At 41.3% G+C, this 10,087-nt stretch overlaps 1 protein-coding gene across 4 annotated transcripts; it reads left to right on the top strand.

The window, feature by feature from the left end:
- Window positions 1-1,184: 1,184 nt before the first annotated feature.
- Window positions 1,185-9,838, top strand: LOC125560902 (tyramine receptor Ser-2-like). 4 transcript variants are annotated; one of them, XM_048723205.1, is made up of 4 exons: window positions 1,185-1,305; window positions 2,081-3,031; window positions 5,824-6,651; window positions 7,016-9,838. In XM_048723205.1, the coding sequence occupies exons 2-4, from the start codon at window positions 2,868-2,870 to the stop codon at window positions 7,215-7,217; spliced, it is 1,194 nt and encodes a 397-aa protein (XP_048579162.1). In that variant the 5' UTR covers window positions 1,185-1,305; window positions 2,081-2,867; the 3' UTR covers window positions 7,218-9,838. The 4 variants fall into 4 exon arrangements, with proteins under 4 accessions (XP_048579162.1, XP_048579163.1, XP_048579161.1 ...); XM_048723206.1 differs by lacking the exon at window positions 1,185-1,305 and adding an exon at window positions 1,625-1,750 and having other exon boundaries at window positions 7,034-9,838; XM_048723204.1 differs by lacking the exon at window positions 1,185-1,305 and adding an exon at window positions 1,625-1,750.
- Window positions 9,839-10,087: the final 249 nt, after the last annotated feature.

The following is a 10,087-nucleotide window of genomic DNA, read 5'->3' as shown; positions in this document are numbered from 1 at the left end:
AGCATGACGAGTAAAGCTAGACATTTTGATCCTCCGGATCTATTTACTTTTTCGACAACAACATTGTAAGTTTTATAGATCTAGCTTTATCCAAAAATGCCTACGTTTCAGAAGACTTAAAGAATTAATAAGTCTGAAAGCCTATTGCTTTTGTTAGGAGAGCAGATAATATCTCGGTATATCGTGCCAAAATGCGTTTAAACCTCACACAAGTTATTAGTGGCCTTTTTACGAGGACACGAACTGACCGAATAACGTCATCGCTTTTCATGATGGTGTCAAGTGCTTGCTTCAAACCATTAGCCTTATTCTAGCCTATCGGTACTACTTCACAATCAGACCTTACCATTAGCCTTATTCTAGCCTATCGGTACTACTTAACAATCAACAAAAAGCTACTTCACACACAAAGCTACCTCAAACTATACCAAAATGTCACTATTTGTCAGACAACTGCAACTCACATAGTTTTAAACCTATATTGTTTAAAGTAAGAATATAGTTAAATGATATAGTATAGTAAAAAATATAGTAAGAATAGAAAAAAGTGGGACTATTGCACCTATGAACAAGCGTCGTAAACGACATAATAGGCATCCTCATTTGGCACACTTGGCGACAGGAAAGCGAATAATAATATCGATGAAACTGCATCATTATAAAAAAAATTAAAGCTACTGCACACCCTAGTTATAAAATTAGAACGTTCTAAAAAAGACTTTAAGCATAACACCTTATAAGAGCTTTAGTATATGTTGCGCTGTTTACAGCCATAAAACAAAGCACGGATCTTACTTTAAGTTATTTCACTTTGTGAAGCTGGATGGCGGTTTGTGTGACAATGTTTGTCTTATGCTAATGTATGGAGGTGCTTGCGACAGATCAGAAGGACCACTAGAAGTGCTACCATATTTTGATTAGCTACTTGTTATCAGAGTCTCATCAACCATAGGAATATCGAATGAATCAAAGCGTCTAAAATAACATATTAGAGATTTGAACATCTGTAAATTACTGACAATTACAAGCACATTATAAACAAACTTAATTTTGTAAACACTATAGACGCGAATCGCACAAATTAGCTCCTAATGGACTGAAAAATGACTATATGAAAACAATATTTCCTAGTCAAGTGTTTTCTGTTATTGGTATTGTTGGTTAAAGAAATACGATAAGAGATGACTTCTCGGCAAATTCATAGGAAGACATTGACATACATGACATTCCTCTCAACTCTCCCTTTATTTTAAGCTGGAAATCTCTTTCAATTGGTGCAATCGTATTACGAACCTTCACGAAAACGTAAGTCTTTGTTTGATCACGACTCACTAGAAATGTCACGTTTAAAATGCATTTTTTGATTTATCGCATGATAGTCGGTATCGCAGTTAGAAATAGGTTTACTCTCGTTGAGACCTCATTACCTATTTGGAAAAAAATACGTTTTTCATAATTTTGTTTCCTAAAAGTCTTAATAACCCTGAAATATCTGTGCTTATTATTTCGCAGTCTTCAGTGCTCGGTGTTATCTCGTAAAGACATTGTTATCGTGCAAATCATTGAATATCACGGGGCGGAAACACCGCGAGCATTTTATTATTTGCTAGATAGAAGCGTGAAGTGCGCATGCGCGCGGCCTTCGCCTGAAGGGATAAAATCTTGCGCTCGCTTTCTTGCGGACTAATTTACCGTATCGCTTTGAAACATATCAGACATCAGACTGTTTGCTTGTGTTTGTGTGTTTAAGGTCAGTACTGTTCGGTATTCCTTAACGTGTTTGATAATTGTCACTTTTCATTAATCGTTTTTTTTTTCTTTAACGTTTTTTTTAATGTGTATTTTTTTATTTGGCATGAAATCGTTACTGACTATTAGTCTATCGATGCTTACTATTTGGCATAAAAATCTCATGCAAGATTGAACTACTGCCACTTCTTAAAGGAGTAATATATAACCCGTCTACAAGTTTTTCTTTTTATACCAAAAAGTTTCCCGAAAAGACATGAGAATGCCCTGGAGAAGATATCGGAGGGTTAAATAGTTCTCCTTTTTAAATTTTGCTCTCTTTTGATTTCAGGAATGTAAAAAGGTTGGGATTCAAATCTGGTAGGTGAAATACTCTTCCAATTGTCATCATTTTAAGAAGCGAGGGAGAGCAAGAATAGGACGTGACAACTGAGCGCCCACGAGAGCAGACGGGAAATCTTCCATGAAACAGACTTGAAAAACAACTCATTTGGGCCAGACGAGCGATTACGCTTTCGACCTTAAAATATAACCGCCATAACAAGTTAGTCGCATCCGATCGAAGATAAAAGGAAATGGTTTTTATTAATGAATAAAAACAGGATATTTCCTTTTGCCGAAAAAAATTCACGCTGAAACCAAACAATAACAAGAGCGAATAGCAAAAAGCAACATCAGTCAGGTCGTCGTCAGGTCGTCGTCAGGTCGCCATCAGACGGTCATCGCGGCAAAGAGACAGCACTCTAGACCAACAGAAAGCAATCAAGGAGTACAAACATTTTGTTTTTCTTTTCGCGGGAAAAATCGAATAGCAGCAGCAGCTAATACTAATACGCAAAGTGAACGGTCCAGTGAGCCTATCCAACAAGGCTCAAATTAGCGGTACTAACAAAAATACGATCAGGACACGAAATTGAACAGTGACAACAATACAGCAGCAGCAACATTCATCGTCTTGGGTCGTCACAACACTAAGGAATCACACATCAAGGCCCCCTTGAAAAACTTGAAAACTCTTTTACCAACGTCTCTCTACTGTTCTATTTGCACGGTAGATAGAACAATACCACAACTATCCCCTGCTATTTGCCGCCGCGGAGTTTAAAGCTAGTCGCGCGATGATGAGCAATTCCACCAACTCAAGCGTGTCGCTGCATCTGCGCAATTTTGACTCGTGGTACGCGTGGGTGTTCGCGGTGTTGTACTGTTGCATTATCGTCGTCGCTTTGGCGGGAAATATGTTGGTGTGTGGCGTGGTGGCTGTGAACAAAGGCCTTAGAAGGTAGGCGTATAACCCAAATAGTAGGCGTATAACAAAGTCCTTAGAAGATAGGCGTGTATCAAAAGCCTTGGAAGATAGGCGTATATCAAAATCCTTATTAGAAGATAGGCGTATATCAAAAGCCTTGGAAGATAGGCATGTAACAAAGGCCTTGTAAGATAGGCATATATCAAAAGCCTTGGAAGATAGGCGTGTAACAATGGCCTTGGAAGATAGGCGTATAACAAAAGCCTTAGATGATAGGCGTGTAACAAAGGCCTTGGAAAATAGGCGTATAACAAAAGCTTTATTAGAAGATAGGCGTGTAACAAAGGCCTTGGAAGATAGGCGTATAACAAAAGCCTTATTAGAAGATAGGCGTGTAACAAAGGCATTGGAAGATAGGCGTATAACAAAAGCCTTATTAGAAGATAGGCGTGTAACAAAGGCCTTGGAAGATAGGCGTATAACAAAAGAATTAGAAGGTAGGCGTGTAACAAAAGCCTTGGAAGATAGGCATGTAACAAAAGCCTTGGAAGATAGGCATGTAACAAAGGCCTTGGAAGATAGGCGTATATCAAAAGCCTTGGAAGATAGGCATGTAACAAAGGCCTTGGAAGATAGGAATGTAACAAAGGCCTTGGAAGATAGGCATGTAACAAAGGCCTTGGAAGATAGGCGTATATCAAAAGCCTTATTAGAAGATAGGCGTGTAACAAAGGCCTTGGAAGATAGGCGTATAACAAAAGCCTTAGAAGATGGGCGTATATCAAAAGCCTTATTAGAAGATAGGCATGTAACAAAGGCCTTGGAAGATAGGCATGTAACAAAAGCCTTGGAAGATAGGCATGTAACAAAGGCCTTGGAAGATAGGCGTATATCAAAAGCCTTATTAGAAGATAGGCGTGTAATAAAGGCCTTGGAAGATAGGCGTATAACAAAAGAATTAGAAGGTAGACCCATGGCAATAGCCCCGGAAGATAGGCGAAAGTTGAAAGACTTAAAAGACAGGCGTACAAAAAAGCTTATGAAGGTAGGTGTGCAACAAGAACCACAAAAGGTGGAAGTTAATGCGATATCTTCGATTTGGTTTGGTCAATGATGAATTGAACATCTTATATCTGACCTTAACCTTGAATCATATCCCATTAATAGAGAGAGAGCTTTTAAGACTTCTCCGTGCCTTTGGGGTCGTACGTGCACTTGCGTTAAGTGAGACCTGATCATGATAGCCTTTGATATGCTTCTGGATGGAGGTGTCGATATAACTCTTAGTTATATGAGTTCAATCGAACGCCCATTTGACTTCCCCTTCTATCAGCCCCGTAGACGAATATTGTGATGGTCGATAATACGTTTTGCCCAAAGCACTTTTTAAGTTAGCTAATATTTCAAATCGCACAATGCGTTCTCCTGACTTACCTCTCAAGAATAAGGGAGTGAAGCTGTGTCGTATCATACGTAAGCAAATGCGATGCGTTGTTTTGACAAGGAAATGGAGTACTACGAGTGGGATTTTACGAACGATGCGCGAGACCAAAAAAAACTGCGCGTCAGAAATGAGGGAGAGACAGAGATTGAGGTTATTATAAAATAAAACCTTCAAAAGAAAAAGGTGGCAACAACGCAGATTAATGTCTTTTAGAACGATATTTCGGCAGGCCAATACCTGCCTTCTTCAGGTTATAAAAGAGTAATAGTGGCATGTTACAGCTATGTACAAAGTTCATTGATGATTAACTAACGTAAGATAAAAATAGTAATTGAGTAAGGAGTAAATTATTGAAGACGGTAAATAGGGTGGTGTGGATTACTAAACAGCTAAACGGTTTCTTCACGCCGGTTGAGGCCACCGGTTTCAAGAGCGCCAGCGCGAGCTCACAGTGTGGCTTCTCTTGTCCGACGCACACCAGCAGATAGAGGCTGTCCGGTGGTTTCTCCCTACGTCATTATAGAATAGATCCTTCAAATTCTATTTTTTACTTTAGATACGATGGCATTGCCTCTTGCCGCTATAGTACCCTTACATAGAATTGTGTTGTGCTTTTAAAAAAAGGTTATTCTAAAGCAGATCCTTCGAATTCTATTCATAAGTGCCTTCGTGTGTTTAGATTGAAATCCTTTCTAAATCTCCATTGAGATCTAGTGCCGTCCATGTATACACGTGCCCTTCATTTAGTCTCCATTTAGATGTAAACATGTGCCGTTCATTTGAGATTTAATGCACGTGCCGTTCATTCAGCGAAACACAATGTTTCCAACAGCATGCATTTAGTCATACACTCGGCGGGAAATGTGTTTTCCCGGTAAACAATAAATACTAAAAATATGATGCTAAAAATCTTAAATTGATCCTATTAAAATCCGATTAAATGACAACTTGTGTTGAAAACAGCCAAAAATAGAAAAGCTCAGCTGATCCCCCTTTAGGCGACTTGTACTCACAAAAAGCAACTTAATCAGCACTTGCGAATAATAACTGAAAGTTTCAATGTATTTTAAATAAGCATAGAATTAGTTTCATGGATTTTATTTCGTGACGCAGGCATTTCCGTGTGCATTTTGGAGCGAGTTTGCCACTCAAAAGTCGTGACGTGATTTATTAGTGTAAGTCCCCAATTTTGATTAATTTTGCTAATCAATCAATTGCCGTATGAAGCAACACATTGATTATGAATAAGGAGAATATCTACTTTTAAAAGGACTGACGAAACCTTTTTCACATTTTCCTACGTTTAGCCGCTGACCTGTCAGCGGCTTCAAGTAGGCTAGTGGAACTTTCATTTGAAGAATAAGTATTTCTCCCTCCACAGGTTGCCCACAAATCTGTTCATCGTGTCGCTGTCCGTCTCCGATCTGATCACCGCCCTCCTCGCTATGCCCTTTGACGTGGACATCCTGATCACGGGGGGTCGGTGGGACCACGGGGAGGTCATGTGTCGAGTATGGACCACCGTGTACCTCATGACAGTCCCCACCTCGATATTGACCCTCCTTGCGGTGAGCCTGGACCGATACAAGACGCTCAGCGACCCGCTCAACAGGTTCCGCCGCGCGGGGAGGTTTATGACCCGTCGCCGCGCCCTGATCATCATTGCGGTCATCTGGTTATACTGTCTTGTGATGTCTATCTTACCGGTCATCGGAGCTATTGATATAAGCCCATATAAAAGCTTTCTGTTCTACGGCCAGTGCGTCTTCCCGCTACCTACGGCGTTCTCAGTTGTTACTTCGATGGTTAACTTCGTTGTGCCGCTTTTACTCACTTGCGCGATTTACGCGAAGATTTACCGCATCGCTCGCAGTCATTCTTGTGGCTTGCCATCCGCGGGCCGTGCGTCTGTCCGCAATCCTTCCGAGCAAAAGGAGCACGTGCGGAACGTGCGCGCCGCGAAGACAATCTCGATGTTCGTGTGTGCGTTCTTCTGTTGCTGGGTGCCGTACTGCATGGTGAGCGTGGTAAGCAACCTGTGTCCGGCCTGCTTCATGACAACGCCCCCTCATGTGTACCCCCCCTTGCTCATGCTCGGGTATCTGAACTCCGCGCTCAATCCCTTCCTGTTCTCATTCCGCAACAAGGCGTTCAAGTCTACCGTGTGGAGACTGTGGCGGAATATCAAACGCAGAAGGCACCCTCATAAGTAAGTCATTGTCAAACGATATCAGTCACGCCAAACGGTATCATTCACGTCATTCAATCTCAGTCATGTCACGTTATATCATTCATGTCAAGCTGTATTAGTCGCGTCACGCAATATCAATCACGTCACGCAATATCAATCATGTCACACAATATCAATCATGTCTAGCTATAACAGTCACGTCACGCTATATAAGCTTGTATAAAATTTCAATATAAACGAATTTAAACGTTAATTCAAAGATAACAATAACATACACTCTGGAATGTGATTTATCTCGTTAAATAGCTGTCCAACTTCTATAAGGTACAACCAAGTCCATTGTTTGACAATGATACGTAGATCATGCTTGTTTTTTAAACAGATTCTTATCCCGAAGTAGCACTCGGCAAGAAAATGGGACCGACGTCCAGCTCAGCTCATTGCGCAGCCGCGGAAGTACAGCGCATGAGCCCGGGGTCAACAGCAAAACGGAGTCAGTGGTATTCTCTAGTAGCAGCTCGCGAGAGCCGCTGAGCGTCAACGACAAATTGCAGATTCACATAGATACTGAACATGCGCGCTGAGCCATACCACAGGATGACCACAAGCTACCCATAAATCCAGTCTCCACTATCTACCTTATTTGCATTAATCCAAGGAACGTTAATTAAAGGGAGCTCTCCGAGAGTCAGCAGTCCACAGGATGCCCACCAAAGCAATCGTATAATTTGATGACGTAAGAAGCCCATAATTGGACATTTTTGGAAGTTTCTCTGAACACCACAGGTGCCGTTGATTACCAGCTAACCACAGGAAGTCCATCATTGATTACCAGCTAACCACAGGAAGTCCATCATTGAGTAACAGCTAACCACAGGAAGCCCATCATTGATTACCAGTCTACCACAGGAAGCCCATCATTGATTACCAGCCTACCACAGAGAGTCCATCATTGATTACCAGCTAACCACAGGAAGCTCACCATTGAATCCGATCATTGATTACCAGCCTACCACAGGACGCCCATCATTGATGTCCAGCTAACCACAAGATATCCATAATTGATTACCACTTAACCACAGGAAGTCCATCATTGATTACCACTTAACCTCAGGAAGTCCATCATTGATTACCAGCTAACCACAGGAAGCCCATCATTGATAACCAGCTAACCACAGAAAGTCCATCATTGATTACCAGCTAACCACAGGAAGCCCATCATTGATTACCAGCTAACCACAGAAAGTCCATCATTGATTACCAGCTAACCACAGGAAGCCCATCATTGATTACCACTTAACCACAGAAAGTCCATCATTGATTACCAGCTAACCACAGGAAGTCCATCATTGATTACCAGCTAACCACAGGAAGCCCATCATTGATTACCACTTAACCACAGAAAGTCCATCATTGATTACCAGCTAACCACAGGAAGTCCATCATTGATTACCAGCTAACCACAGGAAGCCCATCATTGATTACCACTTAACCACAGAAAGTCCATCATTGATTACCAGCTAACCACAGGAAGTCCATCATTGATTACCACTTAACCACAGGAAGTCCATCATTGATTACCAGCTAACCACAGGAAGTCCATCATTGATTACCACTTAACCACAGGAAGTCCATCATTGATTACCAGCCAACCACAGGAAGTCCATCATTGATTACCAGCTAACCACAAGAAACCCATCATTGATAACCAGCTAACCACAGGAAGCCCATCATTGATTACCACTTAACCACAGGAAGTCCAGCATTGATTACCAGCTAACCACAGAAAGTCCATCATAGATTACCACTTAACCACAGGAATCCAATCATCGATTACCACTTAACCACAGGAAGCCCATCAATGACTACATATAGACAAGTTTCCAACCATTTTGATATGGTAAACTTATATGCCTTCATATGGAGGTAAACCAGTGATTGTTGCAGGCGAATAGTCGTTCAGACAAAGTATTTCTTCCTTTTGGCAAAATATTTAATGTCATGAGAACATGAATCTTTCGTATTGATTCTGCTTACTCGGGTGTGCTCGGGGTGGATTCGGTACTATGTTTGTGTGATTCGGAATTACTCGGGTTTGAGTCGGAACTATGTGAGCGTGACTCGGATTTACTCGGGACGGCTCGGGTTGGATTCTGTACTATTCGTGTGTGACTTGGCCTTACTTTAGACGGCTCGGGGTGGATTCGGTGGTCTCCTCCATTTCTTTATTGTAAAATCAATCACTCAATAAGTCACATTCATAGATTGCTGCACCAAGTCTGCTTTTGTGGTACCTAAGAACAGGAAGATTACTCGGGAGGGGGGGGGGGGGGGGGTGTAGCCCAAGCAAGCCTTCCCCTAGATCTGCTCCTACCCCTCCCCACCTTGTACTTGAGTGGTCAACTCTCTTCCCTTTGACCTGTGCCTCCCGTTTCAATATTCCCCACCCTCCTTCTCCGCGATTCAATGTTCCACCACCCCTTTGAAAAGACAGTGATCCCAGTTTTAGACGATGGTCGACTACCATAATTTATATTTCGTGCGATGAAAGTAGGGAATCCGCTCCATCACGAGGGACACTGCTAGCGGTGCGATAGCTCTCAATGAATTTTTGCCTCACCGACTATAGACGTTACTCTCTATGAGCTTCCGTTAGCTGCTATTTTTCATTCTTGAAAACTATGAGAAAGCACCCTTTTGTATAGTCTGATTTGAGAAATATTGCAATATTTTCCATCAAAATTGGTAAATAGCGTACATAGCTTTTGTTTTTCGATGGTTATCTCGAGATTTCATCACGTAGTTTTCCAATATCGAGTAAAAATAGTGATGAATGTGTGTCTGTCAAGGGTTCTTTCAAACTTCCCCTTACAAAAGCAACAGGACCTATTTGATTCATTTTTCGTTTGTGAACTTCTCTTTTTCGAAAAATCACCAGATCCAACGAGCTGTCGGCGAAATCAAAGGTTCTCGTTAAGATATAGTAGACCAATCACTGATCTCAAATCAGATAAACCGAGCCCAAATTGGTTTCCACGCTTAAAACTGAAAAAGAGAACCCAGAAAAGCATGGGGACTTAGTAGTAGCATAGTATCAGAAAGTGATAAAAGTTGTTCCTGTCATTCGGGAGATTTACTTACATAAAATAGCCAGCGGCAAAAATTGTAAACGGTAAATCATTCATTTCTGATGAAAAGGAAATGCTAAAAAATGAAGTAAAAAAAAAAACAAAAATATCAATAAGAATGTGATTAAAATCTAGATCGTGACTGATTCAATGCGTGCGCGTGAAAAGAGTTAAAAAATAACGCGTGCGCTTGAAAACTGTTACAAATATAGCGATTGCGCTTGAAAACTGTTTAAAAAATAGCGCGTGAAAATATCTTAGAAAATAACGCGTGCGCGTGATATCCTGATATCTAAATCCCACCGCAAGGTACCCCGGGATGCCCG

This window comes from Nematostella vectensis, unplaced genomic scaffold, assembly GCF_932526225.1.
Source record: "Nematostella vectensis unplaced genomic scaffold, jaNemVect1.1, whole genome shotgun sequence".
In the NCBI taxonomy this organism is placed as follows: Eukaryota; Metazoa; Cnidaria; class Anthozoa; order Actiniaria; family Edwardsiidae; genus Nematostella; species Nematostella vectensis.
The sequence above is the reverse complement of the archived record's forward strand: the minus strand, read 5'-3'. Positions and strand labels throughout refer to the sequence as shown.